The sequence below is a fragment of the Squalius cephalus genome, assembly GCF_949319135.1.
Source record: "Squalius cephalus genome assembly, chromosome: 18".
Classification (NCBI taxonomy): Eukaryota; Metazoa; Chordata; class Actinopteri; order Cypriniformes; family Leuciscidae; genus Squalius; species Squalius cephalus.
In genome coordinates this window covers 25,447,068-25,474,404 of record NC_137139.1, presented here as the reverse complement: position 1 = coordinate 25,474,404, position 27,337 = coordinate 25,447,068, and the positions used below count along the sequence as shown (strand labels likewise).

At 37.8% G+C, this 27,337-nt stretch overlaps 2 protein-coding genes across 6 annotated transcripts in view; one reads left to right on the top strand and one right to left on the bottom strand.

Annotated features, from left to right (window-relative positions):
• Positions 1-5,328: 5,328 nt before the first annotated feature.
• On the bottom strand, positions 5,329-14,623 carry myb (v-myb avian myeloblastosis viral oncogene homolog). Of its 4 annotated transcripts, none has more exons than XM_079848726.1 (16): positions 14,451-14,590; positions 12,392-12,509; positions 11,717-11,788; positions 10,961-11,053; positions 10,325-10,545; positions 10,023-10,242; positions 9,831-9,899; positions 9,284-9,388; positions 8,784-8,975; positions 8,487-8,654; positions 7,469-7,593; positions 7,173-7,284; positions 6,384-6,506; positions 6,049-6,132; positions 5,830-5,934; positions 5,329-5,516 (listed from the first exon to the last, which is right to left on the bottom strand). In XM_079848726.1, exons 1-16 carry the CDS (start codon positions 14,471-14,473, stop codon positions 5,400-5,402), a joined length of 1,947 nt encoding a protein of 648 aa, XP_079704852.1. In that variant the 5' UTR covers positions 14,474-14,590; the 3' UTR covers positions 5,329-5,399. The 4 variants fall into 4 exon arrangements, with proteins under 4 accessions (XP_079704852.1, XP_079704853.1, XP_079704855.1 ...); XM_079848727.1 differs by having other exon boundaries at positions 5,329-5,513; XM_079848729.1 differs by lacking the exon at positions 8,487-8,654 and having other exon boundaries at positions 5,329-5,513; positions 14,451-14,623.
• A 4,305-nt stretch (positions 14,624-18,928) lies between these two features.
• Positions 18,929-27,337, top strand: part of hbs1l (HBS1-like translational GTPase) — a 30,552-nt gene continuing 22,143 nt past the window's right edge. Inside the window, exons 1-5 of one of the 2 annotated variants that reach the window (XM_079848206.1) lie at positions 18,929-19,096; positions 19,626-19,691; positions 20,698-20,838; positions 21,753-21,962; positions 22,641-22,721. In XM_079848206.1, the coding sequence (XP_079704332.1) occupies positions 19,054-19,096; positions 19,626-19,691; positions 20,698-20,838; positions 21,753-21,962; positions 22,641-22,721 (541 nt within the window). In that variant the 5' untranslated portion in view covers positions 18,929-19,053. The remainder of the gene's footprint in view (positions 19,097-19,625; positions 19,692-20,697; positions 20,839-21,752; positions 21,963-22,640; positions 22,722-27,337) is intronic. The other variant, XM_079848207.1, reaches the window with a different exon arrangement.

Sequence of the window (27,337 nt, the reverse complement as noted above, 5' to 3'; positions counted from 1 at the left end):
GAAGAATCATTAGACAATAATGGGTTTTTTTCCATCATGTTTTTAATGTTTGGGTTACAAACTTTGAGACAGTCTTCTAGATCTTTCACACAAACACACACACACACACACACACACACATAGACTTATCATGGCAGCTCAGAGGCATTGTACCTGCCAGTGGAACGGGGAGTGGCTACTAGGCCTGACCACAGAGGAAATCAGCCTATTGTAATCTTCCCAGTGGGTACATGTGTGTGTGTGTGTGTGTGTGTATGGGTGGGTAAGTCAGAGAAGAGTGAGCCAGAGAACGAGAGAGAGAGAGAGCGTGAGTGAAAAAATAAGGAAAAATGGTTCTACTGCAACATCCGGCTAATAATTTATTGTGACAGGTCGAACGAACTGAATTTATGTGCCAATCTACTTGCGACACAGAGATCCCCTGTTGAACACAGAAAGGGAAAAGAGCTGTGACTCAACCGAGAGATATGAAAGAAGTTATTCTTGCCACCTCATGTCAACTTGTCTTCATTCATATAGGATATCTCACATGCAAATCAATTCAAATAAGAGACATAAATGAATACAAGTCTCTAATCGCTTTGCGCAAGGTCTGTGGCGTTGTAAAATGGAGTTTGCATCGAGGTGCCTGCGCATGTTTATGTCTGCTTTGATTGTGTCATCATGTAAACTAACCATTGACAGGTAAATTGGTCAGAGCTGACTTTAACCGCATTGACCATCCTGCAACATAATCTTGCAGGTGTTACCGAGCTCTTACCCTTGGTTAGAAAGAACACTGGGTGCATTAGACAACTTGGGATTATTTAGTTAGATTTGTGATGGATTTTCCTAAAGGTATCATTGTTGTTGTAGAATATCAGTTCTGACTGTATGCAAATTATTCCACGACTTTCAGAGTGGTTGAAACCTGTTTAAAGCACTTTATAAATAGGTAATTTGCAGCACACATTATGTTGAGGTTTATCTCACGCAACCTTTTTAGGCCACAATTAGCAAGAAGTCAAACAAACATTTAAGGTTACACTTTATTTTAAGGTGACGTAGTTACATTGTTGAGTAATATTAATGAACTACATCTACTTAACTACTTACTATAGAGTTACAGTTAGGGTTTTGGTTTAGGGTAAGTAATTATGCATGATTTACTATATATTATCACTTACTATTATTATTATAGTAATAACGTGTAACTACGTCACCTTAAAATAAAGTGTTACCAAATTTAAACTAAATTTTTGTCATATACTTTGTAAATATATATTAAAGTAAATAAATAATCGTTTATGTAGTTAATGTCAATGCATTTGTTATGTCCTCAGGTTCACATGACTTTTGTTTGCAAGTGTTTATTTGGTGCCAGTGGGAAATACACTTTTTTATATATATATATATGATATATTTATCTATTTATAAATTGAAATAAAGTGTAATTTTCAGAAGGGGTTGGTAATATTTTTTTAATGTTTTTGAAAAAAAATAGCAAAATTTCCAGCATCATTACTTCAGTCTTCAGTGTCACATGGTCCTTCAGAAATCCTTCTGATATGCTGATTTGGTCTTATATGCTCAAGAAACATTTCTTATAATTATCAATGGAGAAAACGGTTGTGCGGCTTGATATTTTTGTGGAAAACAAAACTTTTTTTTGTGTGTGTGTGTTTTCACTCTCACTTCTGATCAATTTAATGCATCCTTATTGAATAAAAGTGTTAATTTCTTTAAAAAAATATCAAAATAATAATATATAATATAATGTAATGCTTACTAACGTTTATGTTTATTAAAGTTAATAAAAAGAAACATTACTTGACAAAACGCTACACTAATATATATACTTTTAACATTAAACAAGCATTTTCTTCAAATGTTAATTATGGGGGTCAGATCCTCCCTTCCAACCCACCCTGTAAATTGAACACTGAGTTCTGATTGGAGGTCGATTAGAGACATATGTGATGTCATTATTGAGCTCGGAAACGTTCCACACACCATGTTTCCAATACAAAGGTCACGTTCGGAGGGTGTGTGTATGAGTGGAAGGAACTCTTTGCACCTGTGTTTTTGTTTTTTGGTGTCACTTTGGGGTGGTGATTCAACCCCCACCACTACTGCCACCATCTATCTTTCTTTCTCTCTCTCTCTCTCTCTCTCTCTCTCTCTCTCTCTCTCTCTCTCTCTCTCTCTCTCACTCTCTCTCACTCTCTCTCACTCTCTCTCTCTTTCTCTCTCTCTCTCACTCAGACAGCGAGCAGGTGTGTGGGGTTTTTGGGGGGCTGTGCTCCTGTTCTGAAAGTCTGCTCGTGTCTCTTCATTGACAGGCCTTTCCGTTCCTGTAACCCACAGCGTTCGCACACACACAAACACACACATTTAGTGAACAGATGCTTGCACAAAAGAACATCAGCTGACACAGTAGCAAAACTCTTTTTAGACAATAATTCTCTGTTTCTCCTCTCATCTCTCCCTTTTTCTGCCTCCCTTTCCCCTTTCAGGCGTCCTCTTTAACTGTGTATAGTTTTATCTAGATTACTTTTAGCTGGATAAAAATAATGACGGAATAATTTATATTTGGTCATCATCCTCATCATCTCTTTTTATCTGTAAACCACCCTATTTTGAACACATATCTAGATCTTTCTTACAGTAAATCAATGTTATGTGTGGTTGAGGGTTGTGATGTTATTCTAGTGTACTGAACCATGAATAGCCTTCCAGTTTGTGTATATTTGGCACCTATGGTGTGTTTTTGGGGCTGAATGTGGATGTGGGGAGGCCAGTGAGCAGGTGGTCAGGATGGGGGATGTGAGAGCTGGGCAGCTGTAAATTTAGGCCCTGGTCTGATCCGGGCCTCCGCCTTTAACAGCCACACAGGAAAAGCTATACCCTCAAGAGACTCAAGCAGAGTTTCTGCACCTCAAACATGCACATATAGATGTTCAAATGCTAGTATAAACCCATAATGTTCTTTTTTTTAACTTCATTTTCTCACCCACACAGACACGAACAGGGGGAGCATCTGTTAGGGCTAGAGTTGGAAAGTTTTTCCATCAGTGTGAAGCCCTGGGGGACTGACAGTTCTCTACAAAACACCTCGCTTAAAGATCTCAAATTCACCCTCAAAAACAGTCAACACACCCGTATGAGCAAATAGATGGTGTGTCTAATTTGGCAACTTGTGCGTGTGATGGTGTGTATAGGCATAAGGGAAAGCATTCCTAAGATAGCCTGAGAGAATACAGTTGGTGGCATTTGCATATCCCTTACTACAAACCCCGATAAAGAGTTAATAGGTAATTCTAGATTCTCTCCATTCATATTGAGCCTTTATCATTTCTTTATGGGTTATAAAGAACCATTTGAATACTATTGTAGTTATCTCACTGCCCACAAGATTTTGAGTGAATACTGAGTACTGCACTAGTTGAGATGGCTCAGTGGTCTATGGAAAATGGCTGCCTTCATTTATGTGGGTGTGTGATGTTGTTTCTTCACAACTGGATTAAGGTTACAATTATCCATCATAGGCCTATAGGTCTGCAAAAGTATTTTAAGCCACATGTCTTTGGATTTTATTATGAAGAAAACCAAACTTTACCATTTATTTATTTTTTAACGACAGCATACACTTTTTGTGTTGCATTTTATTATAATAAAAGTTGCATTATTGAAAAAATACTTTCAAGCAAACCATTTTAGTAATATTAAATATATTTATCTTATTATTAATAAATATATGAATATATCTACACTTCATTTTTTATTATAAAACAAAAGACATTGTTCATAATTAATACAAATTATATTTGTATACTGACTTAATTTGCTAAAAATCACTTGTTCATTGCAGATATGACTTATTATTTATTTAAGAGTAACTAAGTCTTTAAATACTTTAGGGCCACTGTATAGCATTTCATTAACTTAAAATGATTAAATAATAAAAATCAATTGCTATTTTAGTTTTTTATGTAACTTGGCATCAAATACAGAAAGTAGTTTGATTTTGGTCTTATGGCCATTTGTGCAAGTGAATTGATTTTATTAAACATTGAGGAACACGCTATTCAAACTCAATTAAGTGGAAAAGAAACTATTAAGCCAGAGATATTTTTTCAAAAACACACTTTATTTACAAGGCAGTTATAAAAGTTTGTATAAAAAGATTTATGAAAAGTTCAAAATCAGTGTAAAAAAAGTGTTTGTACTTGACGCTAATACAAAAAGGCAGCGAATAACAAAAACGTTATTGCTAAATGCTTTTGATTGGGCACTGCAATCTTAGTATCAAATGCTGATTGAAATATCAAAAACAAGCCGACTAGGTATAAAAGCAACAATCATTTCAGTGTTTCAAAAAGTAAAAAATACCAAATGTAAATCTGATTACAAATTGACATAAAAAAAAAGTGTTTAAGAAAACATGATCAAGAAATGTTTTATCATCGCAAAGGCAAATTTGTTACAATTTTCAACCCGACTTGAAAATGCTTGGTAAACCTTGTTTTTCCTTGTTTTACAAATACAAAAACTGTATAAAAAAAAAAAAAATTAAAACAATAAACACTTTTTGTTCTGTTGAAATCTTTGCATAGTTGATCTAAAACCTGAAATAGTGCTAATACAATGAAAGCTCAACATTGTGGTTTTGCTTTTGAAATGGCAACACTACTAAACTGACAGAGACCTTTTTACGCTAGATATATCACCAAAGATCTACATTAGGCAAACTTGAATTTTCAAACTTGGCGCAGTCATTTTTAGGCATTGGACATGGTTTGTTTTGGTCAGGAATACATAGCAGTGCTTTTAGGCATTTGGCTGAAATACATACGATCTCTGCAAGGGCAGTTCTGTTGTTCACCCACAGATATGGAGTACAAATATTGTGTAGTTTTAGGTGTATGATTCTGATAATGCTAGGAGGACACAAGCTCCTTACAATTAACACACATTTAGCGATTAAGAAGTGAGCAATACTGGGGTCAAACACTGGCAAAGGTGGCCATCGTAGTTAATTATTATTCTTAATATAAAATAATAATAAATTACTGCAAATTGTTCCTTATATTAAAATCCATAAAATTAGAACCCACATAGAGAATTCATTTCCCATATATAATACAAAATATATAATACAATATTATTAAATTTAAATCAAACACAACACGAATAATGTCTTTGGTTGCTCAAATCAAATAAGCGACGGCACAGCTTAAACATTGGCGACTAACATCAACTGTGCAGTCTACAAAATGGCTTGAAGCCTCTCCCAAATAATGTACTAGAAGTGTTGAAGTGTTCCTCTTTTACTTCTTTTCAGAACGATTGTCTTCTTTCACTCTCCCTCCTTCTTCTTCCCTTTCTATATTTGTCTCTGTCTCATTCTATCTGTCTCTTTACATGACCAGTGCTCGTGAAGAATAATTGCTGAGGTATTTGTGCGTGGCTTCAGAGGGCATCGTCTGCTCTTCCGTCTTCCCACAAAGCACCTGTTCCCATGTGCTCAACTGCTGCTAGAGAGAAAAGGATACAGAGAGAGAGGAAGTAAAGATGGAGAGAAGTAGAAAAAGTCCAAGTTGAAGGTGATTGCTCTGGTTTTGCATAGCATACGCTTCAGTGTCTAATAAATCACACATTTACAATTTTATGGCACAATTCAGCACCTGCAGTCATAAAGTCAATATGTGCTACTACAAAATGAGCTATAAAGTTTAGTACACGTACATGATATATGTACATATTTAAGCCAAATCTTTCATTTCAATACTGTATCTGGACACCCATTTTAAATGGGTGTGTATAAGGGTCTCATGATAGATTCTGTACCTGCAGAGGACTTCCCATGGCTCTGCGGGGCAGCTGGGCGGCTTTGTGTCCGTCCTCAGTTTTCTCTGCGTTAGGAAGCATCAGCACAGAGCTAGTCAACAGATCCTATAAGTCCCAAAGAGAACGGAGTCGTCAAATATCGAAATAATACTGATAAATGAAAACTATTTACAGAGGCGGAGATCAACATCCATTTACGAACAAAATCAAGATACTCACAGGCATGTCATGGGCGGAGCCACTGGAAGGGAACAGCTGGGTCTGGAGATCTTGCTCCTCCCACTGCAGACAAGCCGACTCCACCTATAGATCCCAATCAATTATTGAATATATACAAACCCGCCAGGCAGAAATTACAGTCTATTGCTTTCATAATCCTACGTCCAATATTCAATATCCAATTCACACCCCCACTCTTACACAGATGGATCAGACAAGTTTGACTTGAACAAATTCAAATAGCAACCTACAGACAAGACGTTTTTCATTTCTGCTATTTGAATATCACATTGAGATGTATTCAAATGAAGGGGCGCACATTAGCCCAAACTGACCTCCTGTTTTATCTTCTTCAGGGGGGGCTGTTCCAGATGCACCCCCCCGACGCTGATCTCACACTCCTGAGGCTCCTGCTTAATATTACCAACCACTCCAGAGTTCAATGAAGGGCTGTGGGCCTGAAACCAGAATAGAGTCTTGAGTAAAATATTCCAAAGTTGTGATGCATGATGTATCGGTTCCATATTGGTTATTGGCCGATATTAAATGCTTTTAAATTAATTGGATATTTAATTGTGCTCATTCCCCTGTTTTTACATTCAGATTACCTTTGGCATATATAATGCAATACTATTAATTCTTTAGCAATGTGCATTAAAAATGTAGCATTTAAAATTATTTTTTTAGTTTTAGTTTTTTATATTGAATTATACACAAAATAGCATACAATGTTAATATCAGAGAGCATGAAATGCACACACACACATTATTTTACATCTATCTTTTGAGGACATTCATTGACACAATGCAATCTCTAGCTCCTTACCCTAACCCTACCCATCTCAACTAAGTGCCTAACCCAAACCCTTACCCTAAACCTACTCTATTCCTACTTATAACCTTATCCCTAAAACCAAGCCTTGACCCTCAAACAGGCCTTTAATGGGGTCTCAGAAAGTGAGGACTGGCCAAAATGTCCCTTTACTATCTTTGTCATCACTCTGATGGTCTAAAACTCAAACCGGTCCTCACAAAGATAATTGTACAAGTACACACACACACACATAAACAGTATATATATTAAAAAAAAAAAAAATTAATGTAAAAAATGTTTATAGACTCACCCTTTTCAAAGGTCCGTATTTGGTGTCCTGCATTGTCAGTGTGGATTTGAATGGAGTGGGTGTGCGAGGAGAGCACTCCATGATAGAACGCCTCAGGTTGGGGGTCCGGAACCTGAAACAGAACGCCCATATGTACATTAATATTATTCAGGGTTTTATTAGAATCACATAAATCTCATTAAGTCTCATTCATTTAATTCACCCTGTGATTATGCTTTATATCTGCATGGGAAACGTCTTTAAGAATCACATAAAGAACCATTACAAATGCAAAAAGTATTGAAATGGGCCCTTACAGCTCGTTTTCCTTCTGAGGCCGAAGAGCAAGGTCTTGCTGCAGTGCTTTCTGGGAGCAGACAGGTGAGGGCGTGACCGGTACATTTTGACTGTCTGAGTCCGGGCTCACTGATGCATTAAAGAACTACAAAAGAGAGGAAGAAAGGAAGGCAACAATCAGATACTAATCTGCAAACCACTTATTTAACATTCAGAGGTGTAGGAGGATCTCAAAAAGGGGTCAAAATCAGCATAAACCTCAAAAGATTCATCATGCACAATAAACTACTGTCACTAGGCTAAAAGAGCAACACTAGCATGTAATGAAAAACAAATATTTGTAATGAACAAATATGCTAATATTTGCTAAGCATAAAATTGTCAAGTGCAAAATAAATCTGTCAGAGGAAATAGAAAGTGATTGCATGCGTTGTTCACTAGAATTTCCGTTCAATTTGCCCCTGGCAGTCAAGAAAACAATGCAGCATTCCTTCACGTACAAATTCAAATGTTTAAAGTTGAACTTGAAAGTTGAAAGTTGGGTAATTTATTTGAATGTAATTTACTATAGTAATATCTATGCATTAGGCAGAATTACATTCAACTAAACCTAAACCAAACCCTTATCCTACCCTAGTAGTTAATTAATATAACTCGATTTCTGATATTAAAGTCAAATGCTGTCTTGGTTATGTAGTGGTTGACATCACTAGGAAACTAATTCCCTAAAAACAGCCAAGCACTGATTACACAGTCATTCCGAAGGGGTAAAAAGTGTAGCACTAAGAGCTGATGTAACACAATCTAATATCTTTTCCTCTGCACACACATTATGACACCCAAAAAACACTCATGGGTGTTATAAATGCATGTTATGTATGGTTACATGACCTTTAAATGAATCCTACGCATTTAGACTAATGCAGACTGATATGTGTTAGTGTGAAGAGATTGATTCATGGTGCTCAGATAATAAGTGATACTCATGATTGAGTTATTGGGTGACTGATTGATTTATGCTGAGAAGTTTCAGGCTACCTGAGAGGGAGAAAAGGGCAGGTGTCTGACGGCTGAATGTTTGGGCGTAGAGCAAAGAAATGTGAGGGCACTGCTGTCATCGTTGTGGGTGGGCAAACCCTGATTGGACTTAGCTTCAGTTTTAGGCAACCTCCTATCAGAGTGTAAGTTGGCCCAGATAGATGGGGCCTGAGAAGACGAGATCATGTGAGGACACCGAGGTTGACAGGTAACTAAACGGTGGCTATCAGCTGACCTTTACAGGGTCACCGTTCCTTTTAGATCTAATATAGGATGATCTATATTATGGTCTCTTACCGAATCAATAGCATCAATAAACTCTGGTAAACTGGAGCTGGAGTCATTGTTTGGGCTGTTTGTGTTGCCATGAGCGCTTTCTTCTGGAAGGCATCCCTGGTCTAGGGATGGAGCCGGGACTGAAACAAACACGCCAACCGAGCTGTCCGTCAAAGAGCCTCTGTTCCACCCACTGTAGCCGTTCATGGAAATCTGCGAGAGAGGGAGGGAAAAAGAGGTTGTGTATGGGAGTGAGCGGCAGAAATTAAGCGAAATAAAGAGAGGGATGCATGCAGGAAGAACAGTCAGAGAGAAAGGGAACTTGTTGAGTTGAATGATGTGAAGTGTTGGGAGGGGGTTCGGAGTTGCACAAGGAGTTAAACAGAGCTTGTGGTGTGATAAGGCACAATTGCATAATTTAGCCAAGCAGTTAGAATGTGAAATAGACCCCCAGATGCTTCCTCCAATTAATCACACACACACATAGACACTTACACAAAAACACAGACACACACACTTACTGGTAGTGCCTGCTGTCCCTTCAGCTCATTTTCTGTTGACATCAAGAGCATCTCGATCTCCTTCACCCTCTTTTCTTTCTCGGGGTCCTCTTCGCTGTAGTGTCTCTGTATCACAAGAATCAAAATGAAGCAAAATGAACAAAACTCAATGTTTTATTTTGTCCGAGTTGTGAGTTTGAACTGAATGCGATCATATAAAAAAACTAGGAGCGTCGAAATAATTTGAAAACAATAGAGAGAAAACACGTCAGATTGGTCGCACTAAAAACAAATGTACTGTGATGGTAAAGCTGAATTTTTAGCATCATTACTCCAGATTTCAGTGTCACGTGATCCTTCAGAAATCATTCAAATATGCTGAAAAATTTCTTATTATTATCAATGTTGAAACAGTAGTGCTGCTTAATTTTTTCAGGATTCTTTGATGAATAGAAAGCTCAAAGAACAGTATTTATTTGAAATAGAAACATTATATTACAGTCACTCTTGATCAGTTTAATGCATCTCTGCTTAATATACAGAACAGTTTAATTGACTCATTGGTTACCTGGATAGGAGCAGTGCCATGTTGAGGAATATTCAAGATGTTCAATTGAAGAGCAAGTGGAAATGGCACCTGAACACAAGGGGAATAAAAGATATATTACCAACTGAAGAGTTCAGAATCGTAATTTTACTCTATGCCCAACAATACCATTATTTAAACAGGTAAACATATGAGAGAGATGTTTTCTCGTACCCGTTGTGAGTCAGACACGTAGTACGGATACTGATTGCTCATGGAAGAGGCAGGCATGGATGTGTTGGTCGGTGTGTGATTGTAGTTCAGGAGGTGAGGTTTAGCGTAGCCGTTGCTTAGTGGAGTGGGGCTGACTTTAGCGGCGTGCTGAAGGTAGCCCTCTTGCTCGACCTTCCGCCGCATAGTGGAGTTCCAGTGGTTCTTTATGGCATTATCGGTTCTGATGACAAGAAAATAACATAAGTTTGTCCTTATCACATACAAATACGTAGAATATAAGCGTTTAAGTTGCATTTCCTTACCTGCCCGGGAGTAGCTTGGCAATCTCAGCCCATCGGTTTCCAAGTTTCTCATGTGCCTGATAGATGATCTGATCTTCTTCCTCAGTCCAGGAAGTCTTCTTCACCTCAGGGTTCAGGTGGTTGTGCCAGCGTTCTCTACATTGCTTACCGATCCGCCCTTTTAAGTGCTTTGCGATCACAGACCAACGTTTGGGGCCGTACTTCTGAACCAACTCAATCACCTGAGACAGAGAAAAGAAAATTGTGGTGAGCAAGTGATTGAGGAAAAGGAGGTGTATGCAGAAAGAGGGGGTGTACTGGAGGCCAGCACAAACCCAGAGAGAAAGGGAACTAACATTGCATAAGTGTTTTAAGATTGCACACAGATACAGATAGTGGTATTACGATGAATATCTGCGAAATACACCTGCTAATGACTTCTGCTGGGTCATAAAAATGACGATAAATGGAGAAACACCTGGTCTCGCCAGTTAATCATTACAACACAACACCCGCTCAATGGATCTTTACTTTCCTCCTCAAGTGCATGTGGATTATTTGGTTGTGTAATTGCAATCCTGTGGCTGTAGTTTGGTTATATGAGGTAACATATTGGTTGTGGTATGGTTATTTTGTGTCAGGTTGTAGATGTCTTACCCGTTGGTCTTCTTCTTTCGTCCACGGCCCTTTGATAAGTTCAGGGTTGAGAACTTTCTGCCAGCGATGCTGACACTGAACATCTGTGCGATTCTGTGAAACACACACACACACCCACACACACAAGTACAGTGAGAATGGAAACTAATTTTGGATTGTCAATGTGGTGTGTAACTTGAATTAAAGTAATTTTTGTGTTTAATATGAGTTCAGTGGGCTTGAGATCCCAGGTGTTTCGGAAACCCCACAGAGTGAATCAGAAATGAAACAGCTTTAGTTTCTAATTCTTGTTCATGTGTTGAGATTGACGTGTATCTAGATATAGCCTAGATGCTTTTTTTCCCCTGCATTAAGCTTAGCATCTGTATGTGTGTGCACTGTATGTGTTTGTGCCTGAGAAATTTGTATGTGAACATATGCTTCTACCTGAGTGCACATTTGTGTGTGTGTGTGAGTGTGTTTGTACATCCGTGTGTGCTTGCAGGTGCACAGTGGATTCTGAAACCTTGCCATATCCCCCCCATTTGACTCTGTTCCAAACTAGGCCAACCAATGAGGAATACCCAATTATGCAAAATCCTCCAAAACGTGCACACACTTCTACAGTACCTGATCCTTTGGCTATTCACATGCAAATGCACATATATAAAACACCACACCTAACATAACCTAACCTAACCCCCTAAAGCTTAAATACACAAGCCACATACATACACACACATTTAAACCATCATAGACACAAACACACAGACTCACAGGTAGAAAGCTGGCAATGACTTTCCAGTCTTCTGAACCATGATGCTCTACCAGCCTCTTCAACTTCTCATCCTGTAAAAACAGTCAACATTATGGCATTAAATACATAATCAAATAATGTATCGTTAAACAAACAATAAATAAATGATATTCCATTAAATAAACACCTCACAAAAGCTACTTGACGAATAAAGTTATCAGTTAAACTAAACTAAGTTTTAACAAATACATAGGATACAATATAAAACAAAGCAGCCAAAAACACTACTCTAAAACATTTGAATGTCAAAAGGTGCAAAAATCTAAAACTTAGTGTGTGCAAGACCATAAAACAATGAAAGCTTTTTTGCTTTGAATTATGTATCAGAAGAATAGCTATGTTAAAACTATATAATTAAAAAGTACATAATACACACACACAATATATATATACAGACACACATTTGTACATGTGACTTATATATATATATATATACTGTATATATATATATATATATACTGTGTATATATATATATATGTATATATAATATTTAAAATATGAATTTAGCATTGTTTGTAATTATAAAAAAAAAAAATCAAAACAAGAAATATTTTTAATTTTTTTTTTTTTTTTTTTTTAAAGTGTTATACAAAAAAATAACACTCAAACAAAGCCAGGCAACAGTTTTGCATACCTCCTCACGGGTCCAGCGTGTCTTGCCGAGGTGGCGTTTTCCTGTCTTGGCATGAGGACCATCGTAGTCATGATCATAAATCTCCACATCATCATCATCTTCGTCGCTACTGTAAACACTGGTGGGGAGGGTAAATGAAAGATTGTGAGATAAGGAGAGTAGGGTAATAACCAAAGAGGAGAGGGGGGGGGGATAGTGAAACAGCAGAAAAGCAAACATGAAGGATGAGGAAAAACGAGCAGATCCTCTTGAAAATGTTAGACGTGGTTGTTGACATGCATAAAAAAAAAAACACCCTTTCACCCCCATAAGTATATCACGCATTCTAGTAAAATTAAGCGCTAACACAGTCAACACAAAACCAGAGTGGATGAACCAGTACAGCCGGCAGGTTAGGGTGCAGGGGGGACACGCTCAGAGAAACCTGTTCTGATGTTTTTGGTTTCCACAGAAACAGAGAACGTGTGTGTGGACTGGCACTGTTTCAGGATGGAAGCGTGTTCAGACCTGCACAGGTACTGTCAAAACCATCTCACCTGGCCAGCTCTAGGCCAATCACAATAGAGCACAAGCAGACGTGGAGAACAATGTTCTCCTGCTCTTTGTGCTACAGGTGTATGTGTATACGTACTTTTAAACCTACGTGTATCCTTACTGCCAGTGCTTAAAGTGAAAGATGAAGATGATAGCTCACTTCTTTGACTACAAGTACTTGGAAATGTAAAACTCAAAACGCAGCTAGCTCACTGAAAAAAAAAAAAAAAATAGTCAAATAGATACGGTTTCATCTTAGTGTGCAATGAGGGTTGTTGACTAATTGTACATGTGAGTTTAGATATGTCAGAATAGACTCACTGTGGCTGAAACCTTATTCAAAGGAATTTTTAAAAACATCAGTCTGAGTCTTAAGTAGTTTACCGTGATCTTATGTGACCAATACAACATCAAATGCCTGTCGTCTGAGCTTTTAAAATGTCTCTAATGCAAAAGCACATGCATATAAACTGCATGATGGCTTTGAAATTTTAAACACAAACTTAAAAGGGACAGTGCATGCAAAAATGAAAATTCTGTCATCAATTATTCACCCTCATGCTAAACCTGCATTACTTATTTTCTTCTAAAATCCTTGATATTTCTTCAAAAGGAAATATTAGGCAGGATGACAGCCACAGTCACCATTCACTGTCATTGTATGGATGGAAAAAAAGATGCAGTCAAAGTGAAAAGAGACTGTCAGACCCTCACATTCTGTCTAATATATATATATATATGTATATATATATATATATATATATATATATATATATATATATATATATTATGGGGTTTTTTTGTTTGTTTTTTTGCTTTCAAAAAAGAAATTCATGCATGAGGGTGAGTGAGTAAATGATTTCAGAATTTCATTTTTGGGGTGAACTATCCCTTTAAAACTATAATATTACTAGTTGTTCCAAATCCCGACAATTGTAAGGCGGATTTAGAAAATTTAGTGGACATAATCCATCCGGCTCACACATAATCTCAAAATTAATCCAAAAAAAAAAAAAACACACGAACATGCCGAGAGGTTTCTGCAATCGCCCGCTATTTTTCTACCACACTACGTTGCCGCTGAAATTGTGCCTCTCGTCAATTGTTTCTGAATCAAAATGAGTGTGTGATTTTTTTGGGGAAGTACCGAATCTCGCCGTAACCTGTCCAGCGGATTCACACGCTCTACCTGCGCGCACGGTGGATGAATGAAAATGTAAATGAACACGAGCGCGAGACCTCCGCGCGGGCGCGAGCGGGGAGCGCACATGCCATCCACCTGTTCAGCGCGGCGCAGCCCAACCAGAAGAAATAAACATTCCGCGGAGAGATGCGTGCGTTTGGAAAAATGCAACCAAATATAAGCGCTACATTTCTGAGCACGCATTTCATAAATGTAATGGTATCAGCACGAACTATCTAGCCTTGCGTCTAAATGCCCGCATGTGACTATGGAGCGCAGTCTCATAATATAAGGAAATACATGCGCGAAAGTTCATCAAAATGCATAAAACTTAAATCTCACCTGTGTCTGTGCCGCCTCGCCATCCCGCTGTTTAAGAAGAGGGTAGAGAGGTGATGATGAGTGCGCTCGCCTCAAGTGTGCTGAAGTTGAGTGCTGTCAGCTCCTCTTCGAGGAGGAAGTGCTGATATTAAGCTCTCTAGCGGAGTGTGCGATATTGTAAACAGATCCATCAGACAAAGCTAGGGCTGTCTCTCTCCCTCCCGCTAAATTTGGCGCCTCAGGTCCTGCGCATGCGTACAACCTCTCTACTATTCACTCATCAGAGCGCCTTTCGTTCCGCGCTAATCGTCCTCTGTTGTTCTTTTAGAACAATTATATTGTGTTTTTCGTGGTAAAAAGGCAGGGAGGGGTGGCAGTGCGTTTCTTAGAGGACAATGTGGACTCTGAGTGGGAGTGAAAGTTTGGAAAACAGTGGGAAACAGAGCGTGAGGGGTCCGGGCATCATCTCTCAAGCTTAGCGCTGTTTCTGCGGTACTGAGGCTGTACTGTAGTAAGTGACGGAATCGTAAAGGATGGTTCCGATCGCGATTCCTCTTAACGAGTCCGGTTCGAGATTATTTATTTATTTATTTATTTTTAAATTAGGCCTATGATCATTTAAAAAAGTGTTCTTATTTAATTTGCCAAGTGGCGATCGTTTCATATTTTAACAGAACATATATTACAAATCAGAAATAAATATAATACAAATCTAAAACGTGTTTTCCTGCAAAACACAGATTTGTGTGACTTTTGATAGATCTATTAGAGGCAGCATAAATGCACATTTTAAATACAAATACTAAACAAACATGTGGTAACAATTTATTCATTTTTATTTAACAACACTGAAAACAACACAACTCATAATGTGTATAAAATACGTTATGAACAATCATATGAACAAGTCTCACGAGCCTTACAATTCGAGTAGTAGGACATGGGAGATTATCTGATTCAGTGTTTTTGATTCACTAAAAAGAACCGGCTCTTAAGAGTCATTTGTTCGAGAATTGAACTGCACTGGTCTCCGTATATATCATAACGTGGATTCTACAGTAAGCTATTGTAGCGCTTAAATTCAGAGCTCAAAACACACAGTCAGAGTACTTTAATAACGTCACAATGAACGAATAGCTTACACGTTTCAGAACCGTTGACATCATTCGATACTTTTTCGAATTCGAACAAAGTTCAGGTGTTCAGTTATGGAACCAATTACCCTGAAATCTACTTAGAATGATATTCGTTCGAAATCTGCTATTTTGTTATTTCCCAGGAATTCTTTTAAATCAACTACTTTATTTCACTTCTCTCACTTTCATCAGGTTGCAACAGTTTCGCTTTTCCTTTTCCAGAAATGTAGCTACCACCTCTGGTTTGCTGATATTTTCACTTTGCTTCAGTACCAAAGTTACACAATGCACTGCACATTTTGTTACTGTAAGTCACGATCAGGTTATTTGTCTGGAACTGAAAAGTAGTGCAGCTTGTTTAAGTTCTCCGACATGTCCAACCTGTTGCCATGTAGTCTGCGTAATTGCATAATCATCAAGAATAATCATCTCTCTTTTTCACACACCCTTGAGGGTTTTTGTGGTCTATATGTTTTGTTTTATAGGTTGCCTTTGCGCCTACTTGGTTGGCACATTGTGACCGTCACTTAACATATCGATCAGCGCGAGCCATTGTTTCTGACCGCTGACGCTCACGTGCTCAGTAGAGCTCGCAGCTCGTGAACGCGCCTCTGTTGTGTCTGCGCGCCGATGACTGAGAGCGCTCATCCATCCATTGCAGAACAAGGAGGGGTTAATAGGGTGCTTCATTAAAAGATAGAAGAAGAAAAAAACGCATAAGTCGCCATTTTATTTCAGTAGTTTACTTCCCTATGAGGGCATGTGATTTATGACCCACTCATAGATTACTCAACATCTCAACTAATTCATATTTGCTGTGGTGTCATTTAACAACTTAAAAAGTGTTTAAATTTCATTCCATACATAACAGAATATCAAACCGAATAGAATCTAAAAACATATTAGACTGTTTCTCAGTGCTAACTTCACAATGTTTTGATTCATACTGGTAAAATTATAGGTCCAGACCAGTTATTTGAATGAAGAATGACACTGACCAATCAAAATGTGGAAGGCCTATTCCAGAAAGTAGTGTAATAAATTCCAACAATTAAAGAATATTAATTATTCTATTGCAGTTAGTTATGAAATGCAACATTAATAAAGAGCATTGCTCAACTGAAAAGCCATGACATCACTTTATGAGTAAAATACAGTAGGCCTAACTAATTTGATGATAAATCGGACTGTACAACTCTCTCCAGCCCTGTTGCCCCCCACTCATGTCTGAAGCTTCTAAAATGCGTCTAACATCAAATGTAGGCTACAAGAAAAATCACTTAACGTGAGCACATGTGTGATGATGTTAAAGTGCAGAGTTTTCCATTGACCTCAAAATATTTGTGAGTCATTCTGGAAACAGACGCCACAAACAGACAGACTTAGTGATGTGAGAGACTGAGACTGACCACTGTTTAATGCCTAATTAAAATGTTGAATTTTATCTCGACTCTATGCCCCCAACCCTGATTCCCAGACCCAGCCACCGAGACAACCTGTGGGTAACACTTTTTAGAAAGTTGCAGTGAATGAAACATCCCCCACCGCACACACATACCACACCCAAGGTTAATCCAGGGTCAGTCAAATGTTCATCTCCTGTCTCCTTCATCTCATCTCTCCTCATTACTGTTTGCCATGACATCAAAAGTGGCAATTCATATTTTGTATGGAATATTGCAGTATTCATTATAAATTGATCTGTGCACATAATAATTTTTTATTTTTAATTAATGTGCTCTCGTAATCTTTAATCAAAATAACTTCCCCTCCCTCTTGCATCACCATCATCTTTTCTCTTCTCTGATGACATGTTTACTTGTGTGAGGGCGGGCCAACCTGTCACTCACATCACATCACATCACAGCAATAGCAAACCACAAGGATTCTGTCAATTCTCAATGGGCAAAATCAAGTCCTGCACTACATTTTTCCTTGTTCGAGAATCCGTTACTCGGATATACGTCACAATAGCAAAGACAAGACTATTGCAACTTTCATTTCATGCTGACTATAAAGTAAAACATCTGAAATAAAAGCAAGAAAACACTATTAATTTTGCATATTTGTGCCATTCATTCAAACTCCTTCTCCAATACACACTCATGGCAATTCATAACTATTTTATGTTTTTGCGAATTTGTGGTTAATTCATATGAATTCGCACATTTTTGTATGATCTGCTTACGCCCCACTGATGGTTAGGTTTAGGGGTGGATCTTTCATGCTTGCAGGGTTTTTTTCTTCTTCAAAAATTGTACATTTTCACACAAATAACATCGTACAAATTCATACAAAATTGCATCGGGATGCTTTCTCTGTACATGGAAAGAACCCCTCCCACCTGTGTCTCTGCAACCTACTCTGTAGACTTGATATAACTGGGTCAGTCTAAGAAAGCATGAAGCAGTGAAGCAACTGTATATCTGCAGTGCTGAGTGTGTTTTAAGTTAAATTTAGACATGTTCTCAAAGTTTAAATGTCATGCAGATGTGAATGAAACCATATTTAGCACAAACAGTATCAGATTAGTGACTGTGGTAAATCTCTCTCCTTATCTGCCTGCTGTACAGAACAACTTATAGCCTATTTTACCTCACTATTCCTGACTTATAAGACATTACAATGTAAATGGCAATCAAACTGATTCAACATTCACCCAAAAATCCTATCATATCTCCTAAGTGATTCATCCATCGATTTATTGAAACCGAAATATCAAGATCCTAGAAAATCTGATATAGCAGAGAGTAGGAGAGAGATTGAAGGTGGTTTCCAGGAGTAGGTTTCGCAGCTGCAGAGTCTTGTGTTCCAAGGAGAGATAAACCTTACAGGGGATTTTTTTTATCCACTTGGGCTGCTATAAAGATGTCAAAAGATCAATTAAACACATGACAATGAGTGAAAAATATACACATTGTAGATAAGCTAGTTGGAAACCCCATTGTCAGCGGTTCCCCAACTGTCACGCAGCTGTATTAATCTAATTAATCTCATCATTAATAATTTAGTTAGACATAAGATACATGTTGCCATATGTGTCAGTGTCAATTCATGTTTGATTTATATACACTTTGCATTGTAGAATAAAAAGTCTCTATTACACTTTTTAACTAGGCCTAGGCCTATATTATTTCACTGTAAAGTTAACACAGACAGGCTATTTTAACCTATATGTGTCTAAATATTTTCTGAAAGTGTTTGTTTATCCTTTGCAAAACTTACCGTGTTACCTATAATCTCCGCATAAATTCTAGTTTAGAATAAAAACATAATTGTTTAATCTGTCTTTTAGAATCTTTATAGTTTTAGAGGCTTTCAGAATCAACTTGTGTATTTTCTCACTGCGCATGCGCGTCCCTCCTGTTTCTGATGGCCGGCGTCAACATGGCGGCTTTGGAGTGAGACGCATGCCTAAACTTTGCTCTGACAATTGATATTTTGCCTCGCGTACATTGTTTACGTGAAAGAAAGCCGTCGAACAAAAAATGTCCCGCCACAGGAATGTCCGAGGTTATAACTACGACGAAGGTATATACGGGAAATATGATATTTAGCCGCTTTTATGTAAAGAGGCCTGTATGATTGCTAGTTAGCTGGTTTATTTATGCAGAGTCCAGTGCTAGAGATAATGACAGACTGCTGTCGTGTCACTGTTTCAGATGGTAACAGCTGGACTGTGCTCCTGGTAACCAGTTCTGTGCTTTTGGTAACCAGTTCTGTGCTTTTAAACTCAAATATTTGCATTTAATTGAAATCACATGGGTGATTACAGATCATCCGTCTAGTATACAAATAAGACAAAAGTAACAGCTGGATTCTTCCTCTTGTTAAGACTCATAAATTCACTCTATTTCTACTCAGTATTAGTGACTTTTGACGTTCACTTTTGTTAATAACTGTTGTTGCATTGCTTCAGGTGGTGTAGCTGACTAAGCAACGCTTTTTTGGCCCCATCTATGCTTTTCTGTTTGTTGATGCAGTGGAATTGCTTTAACTGTAACTTGCTTTTGTGGTTTGGAGTAAAACAGAATTGTCTCAATTTCTTCCTTTTTTATAGACTTTGATGATGATGACTTGTACGGGCAGTCAGTGGAGGATGACTACTGCATCTCTCCTGCCACTGGTTTGTGTTTTCATTAAAGTTGCATGTGATTTTAAATAATTGTGTAAATTCCTTATTTTGAGTATTCCGGTCATTTTGATAAGTCATAAATCACAACTGCAAAATGTTCCTAATGTCATTTTTTTTATTTTTTTTTTATTTGACGATTGTATATTTATTGTCATTTGCATTTAATGTTTTGCCTTATATTGGATCAAATGAAAAAAGAAGATTTGATTTGGTTCTACTCTTATATGACCCAGTGCAGTGCCATTTATAAAAGTACATCTTTTCCCCACCAAAAAAAATTCTCCATACTCGCATGCATTCACATGTTGAATCATGGGATAGTTCACCCAAAAATTCTGTCATCAATTACTTATGTTGTTCCAAACCCACAAGACTTTTGTTCATCTTCAAAACCAAATGAAGATATTTTAATTTAGATCTGTCACTCCATTGAAAGTCATTTCACCTTTTCACCTGAGTTGTATTAACTGTGCTATAGAAATAAATAAACAAACACCCAAAATATCTGAAGGTTCAAAACATTAATAAAAAGATCGTAAAACAAATCCGTATGGATCAAGTAGTTTAATCCTAGTCTTCTGAAGAGACACGATTGCTTTACAGATTTAATTTAGGTTTTTATTCACATATAAGAGTACTCAAATGTGGTAATTGGAAGCTCAAACTAGTTGTTTAATTCATGAGAACAAATCTCATTTGTTTTTGCGAAAGCTCAAACTCAAAGGTGCTGCGTGACGCACGAGACTGAACATATAGATGCATCACAGTTTTGGTTGAATGCACAGTTTTGGGTGAATAGACTTGTAACGGAGGGACAGAAATTTCTCAGATTTCATAAAAAATATATTTTATTGTGTTCTAAAGACGAACAAAGGTCTTATGGGTTTGGAACGACATGATGGTGAGTAATTGATGGCAGAACTGACCCTTTAACTGTATAATATTGATGTTCATTTTTGTCTGTTATGGAGATGTTTGTGAATTCATGTTTCCATAGCCGCACAGTTTATTTACTCGCGTCAAGACTCAAGGCAGGCTCGACATGTAGAGACCGTGGAGGAGGCAGAATATGAGGAGGAGGAAGAGGAGATGCCAACCTCTCCAACCATCACAAGCACACTAGACCCACTAAAGCAAGGTACACACTGACTTTTTTGGTTAAGAGAGGGTTTAAGATGGCTAGTAAGTCTATCTAATTTTATCTTTAATATTTTTAAAGGCCGTGCTTTAAAGGGTGCTTTGAATATAGAGATGTGAATTCTCAAAGGATTTCAGAGGGCTGACAGTCTAAAAGTTAGGCCTATTAGTGTTGCAGTTTTGTACCTCTAAGAAATGCCTGATTAGGGTCTGGTGGACTAAATCAGGCTAACCATCTTCCTCAAGCCAGACTAAAAATAGTTATTGGAATTTAAGCACATGTACTCCACCGTTCAAAAGTTTGGGGTTGGTAAAAATTTAAATGTTTATGAAAGTAGTCTCTTATGCTCACCACTTCTGAATTTGTTTGATCAAAAATAGAGTAATTTTGTGATACAGTATAACTAATAACTGTGAAATATTATTACAATTTAAAATTACTGTTGTACTCTACTCTAGTATTCATTACTCCAGTCTTTAGCGTCACATGATCCTTCAGAAATCTTTTTAATATGCTGATTTTGTGCTCAAGAAACATTTGTTATCATTATCAATGTTAAAAACAGTCTCTGCTTAATATTAAGAAAAAAAACTTATTGACACTTATTACACTTTGACTTCAGAGTTCAGCTTTTCAATTCATGTCAGAAAAGAGCGAGCGACCAAGGGTTTCATCTTTAGGATTTTATTAAAATACCTTGTGGGATTTACCATCAGAGGTTACCACCCCCAACCTTTGAAAGGTAGTAAAGTTCAAACTTAAAACAATGGTGTTTTTGTACTGATGTAATTATTAATCTAATCCTTTGTGTTTGTCAAAAATCCATATTCAGTTTTGAGGAATGTTAACATATTCCATTAGGAATATGGATTGTATTAGATTTTATTAATATTAATATGTTTGTGTTTGGACAGGTCAGTTGTATTCCTGTTTGGATCACATGAGAGCAGTACTAGGAGACTCAATTCCAGACTCCACACTGACTCAGGCAGCTCTTAAATACGACTGTGACCCTCACCGGGCCCTTGATTTCATTCTAACTGAGGAGAACACCAATACACACGCCCCTCCTGCCAGAACCAATGCACAGCCCGAGCCTACCACCACAGCTGCACCACAGAAAGGTACACACACACACACACCCTTCCACCCAAAACCAGAACACACCAACCAAAAAAAAACAACCTACACACCATTAGACAATTTATAGCACATTAACTACCCAAAACACATCTGTGCCACTTCCACTTAAAAATGTGCCCTCTTATGTATTTTAATCCAAAATGAAAATGAAAACCACTCCAGCAAGACCACAGATAGTTAAAACACAAAAAGTTGGCATGAGGTCTCAAGGGAAAATGTTAAACTCCAGGGTTTTTCCAAAACCGGGGAGAACCTAATTTTTTGTTGTTGAGTTTCATTACCAGAGGCTATAAATAAATGCAAATAATAAAACATTAAAAATGATTTATAAAAGTAATACTACTAACACTGATATTTATTATTATTTGTCATATTTGTTATACATTTAAGACAAACAATTTTCTACTTTACAATTTATGTATACAATTTAAAAATCTAAGATACTAATTTTTCCCCAGGCTTCAACTGCTAACTTTGTTTACATCCACCAGACTGAGTTTTTATTTGTTGCTGCTGTTGTTGTTGTTGTTTTTTTTATCCTTAATTTTACCATGTATAACGTATTGCCTTTTTCTTGCTTTCTCTGTGGCTAACCATTGATCGCCTTCCTCATCCTCTCGGTTGTACTCTCTGACTACAATTGGCCCTCGTAAGGTAAGGAGCCTTATTTTCTCCATCACACGATAGTATTAAGACTGTATCAAGTGCACATTCAGGCAAACCCCTGAAACGAGACGGCGGTCAGTCTTACAGCCTCAGTGATCTGTTAGCCATGCCTGAACCAAACAAGATAACGCCTCCTGTTTTAAATCCTCCCCCTGGTCTGGGGAGTTTGACAAAAGGCCATTTAAAAGTGCTTTCAAGTCATAATTTGGGCAGTGATGGAACTTTAGGACAAAGTTCACTCGCCCAAGTAATAGCTCAGCATGAACAGAAGTGTACAAACATTCCTCCTTTAGTTTCATCCACTGGTGTCTCGTTGGATTACACAGCTCCTCTTACTACCAGTCCTTTTGGTTCTTTTCTTGGTTCTACCCCCCCACTTTCTGCAGTTCTATCTCAGGGTCCTAGTGTCCCACCTTTTCCCGGTTTGTCTGTTGGCTCTGGGGCGTCTCTCTCTTCTGGTTTCTCTTTGGGAACCTCTGTCCCAGCTGGTCTGGGTGTGACATCCTCCTCATCTCTTCTAACCTGCTCTCTCAGTAGTCTGGCGCTGCAGGATTCCCAGCGGTCCGCCCCTCTTCCGGTTTCTTTAGGAAGTTTGAGATCTGTCCTGCAAAGCAGTGGGCCGTTGGGAGTACCTGGGCAAGGGAAGAGCTCTGGAAGCCTTTCATTGGCTGAGCTGATTCAGGAGCACCAGGACAGCAGTCCCAAACTCTATGACAGTTTACCAGGACTCCAAAACACCCAAAATTCATACATTACTGGTACACAAAACAATACGCACATCCAAAAGCCTATCCAAACACCTGCTGCAAATGCTCCTCCGGGCTTTTCAGAGGCACCATCCCTGTCTGAACTCATGTCCCAGAACCAAGCGTCACTTACATGCACTGCATCTCTCAAGAGTGAAAATATGTCTAATCATCAAGCACTGAAAAAATCTGCAACAGCATTACCTAAGCCCCTCTCACTAAGCTTAAATCAGAGCGTCGATCTTAGCGCACTTATCTCCCAAACATCTCCTGACAGTCGCTCGCCAACCCTTTTGAGTTTTACCCAAGTCTCCGCTAGTAAGAAAAAACGTGTGTTTGCTAAACCGTCAATTTTTGCGTCCGCGTTTTGCATGTCCGTGAGCAGCGAGAAGAGTCTGCGCAGTAGAGCAACGCATAATGCTTTCTTATACAGCAGACAGATGGAGAGAGTGAAAGAACGAGTGCAGTGTCTACCTCTCCATCACATCACCCCGTTTTCTTTCGACACGCCCTCTCCGGATGACGTGGTCAAGGCAAATCAGAGAAAAGCTTTTACTCGAGACTGACTTTTTTTATTTTATCTTTCAGGACCATTTCAAAAATCTTCCAAACAATCAGTTTTGAGACTCAGGTTCATTTTTACACAAGATTATGACGTTACAGTTTTGCCCATAATCCAAAGAAGAGATGGATATATAGATTAGCGTTAATAATTTTAGGAAAAATGAACTTTCAGATGTCAATCATCGATAAGCACTCAAAGGGCTGTACATTTGAGCCATGAAATTATTATTTAAAGAACTAAGACTTCTATTATATTACATTCCCCATATAATTCTTTATACTTGTGTATTTTTCAGATTTTATTATATTGATTTACAGCTAACCATTACACTTAAAAGTTGTAAAGGACTTTTTGTTCAAAACATCACAACCTCAGATAGTAATATAGTATTACTTTTAAAGTCGTCTTGTTTTCAATTTTTCATATTGATTTTCATATTCACTTTTTAAAAATGTGTCATTAGGCTAAATGTATATTTTTGTACTTATGTAGTTTTATGACATTTTGACAAATTATTGATTCAATTCTAGAGTCTCTCTACATAACGAAAAAGAAAATATAGAGTAGGAGCAGATAGAGTGCAAAAGATAAAAGAAAAAAACAGCAGATTCTCTCTACAGCTGTTTTGCTGCCATTTGAAATGAGGTGCAGTGCTGGTTTACCACAAACACAGAAAGAGGGAAGACATTTGGGTTTGGGGGACACCTGGAGTTTTTCCTATTATGTGTTTTGACACTCAACACTGTAAAAGTGTGTTTTATTTATAATAATTAATGTTTAACAGACATTTTGTTATTTGTTTTTTCAATTTTGATTGTCCGCTGCATTTTTAACTTGTTTTAAAGCACTGATGTGGCCATGGGCCTGACGTTTGTACATATTCTGAAATAAAGATTTTCCAGTTTCATTTCTGCGATTGATGTTGGAGTGTGTGAATATATGGGGGTGGAGGGGAACTTGAGGCTGTGCTTGTTTTGCTCTCCTTAAAGGGTGTGTTAGCTTGTGGTGTTTATCATTTACGTGTGACTGTGTGTGTGTGTGTGCGCGCGCGCACATATGTACATATAAAACAGAGAGTCTTTGTGGCCACATAAAGGTGTTAACACACCCAGAGCGTATTGGAAGAGATTTTTTACAAAGGCTTTGCTTTCATAGTGGTAGACCATCCACCATGGGAGATGATACACACATGCACAGATCTGAAGATGGTCTGAAAACACACACACACCCCTGCATGTGCATGTTTAGATTGGCTTTGTTTCCTCATTGCGCACTGACCTAGTGTCTAAAACAGTATTATCCTGATAATCACTTGAAAAGAGTGTGTTCTTTAGGACTGTTGGTGAATAAGACTAGTTAAGCCTACATAAACTATAAGATTTAATTAAGAGACTAAATGTTCTTGCCATTTAATCACTGACTGTTCTTGTTGGGTTTAAATGTTTACTGACTTTCTTCATTGGAGTGCATCCAAAATTACTAGTGGTGCTATAAGTAGTTATTAGTACTACTAACAAACCGCTAATCTTAAAGATTCTAAAAATGAAAATGGTCATTATTTATTGCACCCTCATGTCGCTCCAAAACATTCCTTCTATGCGGAATACAAAAGAAGAAAATTTCAACTGTTTTTGTCCATGTATTGAAAGTCAATGAGGTCCAATACAACATTGGATCCCAATGACTTTCATTGTATGAACAAAATAAAACCTTTTTTCCAAAATATCATCTTTTGTGTCTTACAGGTTTGGAACAACATGAGGGTGAGGGAATGATGATAGAATTTAAATTTTTCTGAGAACTATACCTTTTAGTAATAAACTTGAATGTGTAACTTTACCTTCACAGTTTGTGCTACACACATGAATGATACTTCAAATCGTACAGTTTGAGGAGAGGTGTGCTTTTGCATTTCTAAGAAATCAGACTTATTATTTTGCATTTGGTGGACAATAAACTGACAAAAATCCCATAGACTTAAATTGAAGGAGGGACCTGTGCCTAAAGACCAGAATACCCATTAGAATACCCTTAGCAACAGCATAGCAATGCCCTGGCAACCACCTGGATTACCCTAGCACCATGATGATGAGTTTTTCATAGGCAAACATCCACTATTTTCTGCAGAAAATGTGAACGCTTTTTTTTTTTTACTGTTAGGATGCTTTGACTGCACACACTTTGTAACTTTCCTTCTCGCGTGTGTTCTTGTTAACTCTCTGTTTGCCGAGCAAAGCGTGGGTGAAGGCCTGCTTTTGAAAAGCATGATGCAGCTCACCTTTAACACTTTCTGTCTTCAACTCCTTTTTGTAAATCTCTTTGCCATCTGACCACCTCAAGTCATCTATCCCTTTTTCCCCCTCTCTGTTTTCTCTGCCATTTTTTGCCACCCACACAGGAAAGAGTGACTGGTTTACAGCTGGCCCTGTTACTGCTCTTTGACGTTTTCTCCCTTTTTTGCACTTTGTGGCTTTTGCAGAAATGGTGATATGTCATTGTCTCAGTGCTTTGAGTCGTGCAGCACTACATAGATTGGTCAGAGAGCGAGAGAGGGAGGTGATTGACCCTATTTGAGAATGCGAATAAAGATCATTTGCAGCTTTTCTCCTTCTCTGTCAGACTGTTTCTTGTTTTCTCATTCTTTGTTCTCCCCTGAATACTGTCAGTAGAACTAGATGATTTTACTCCTTTAGATTGTGAAGACTTGCACAGACTTCATACACGATAGTCTACATACCTGTTTAATTTAGCTTAAAGAAAGAAATAGAATTGATGATTACGTTTGTATTAGTGGTGGTTGCTAAGTTAAGCATCATAATTGCAGATATAGATTTGAACAGATCCCTAACCCTAAGAATTGAACTTTAGCACGTAACTTGACCTGAATTGTTTGTGCTACAGAGATGAATGATGCCTCAAATCTTGTGGCTTGGTTCTGATAACTGTGCTATTACTTATCCGAATGATTAGGCTTGTGTTTTTTTCCCCACCTGGGGACAATAAAATGGACGATGTATATCTAGGGTACCGAATATCAAAGTCATGTCTGGTTTTTACTTGGTAAAGTAAAAAACTGTGTAGAAATGGCGTAGAACTGCTTGGATTCCGACCACCATAGCAACCTCTTAGAATACCCAAGATGCAACATAGCAACAAGCTAAAAACAACTATCACTGTGTCCGAAATCGAATACTTCCCTACTATATATAGCATGCGAAAAACAGGTTGCCAAAAGAGTAGTATGTCCGAATGCATACCCTGTGTCCAAATATGCCTACTTCCAAACTATATAGTATGCAAAATCCGTATGTGAGCCGAGTAGTATGTCCTAATTAATAGTTTTCATAAAATAGTAGGCGAAAAGTACCCGGATGACCTA

Excerpts from the sequence above, each read along its gene's own strand:
- myb (XM_079848726.1), bottom strand. The coding sequence starts at position 14,473 with ATGGCGAGGCGGCACAGACACAG. Across the intron at positions 8,655-8,783 it reads TTATTGATGCTATTGATTCG|GCCCCATCTATCTGGGCCAA; the intron begins GTAAGAGACCAT and ends TCGTCTTCTCAG. Across the intron at positions 5,935-6,048 it reads GCTCCGCCCATGACATGCCT|GATCTGTTGACTAGCTCTGT; the intron begins GTGAGTATCTTG and ends TGGGACTTATAG.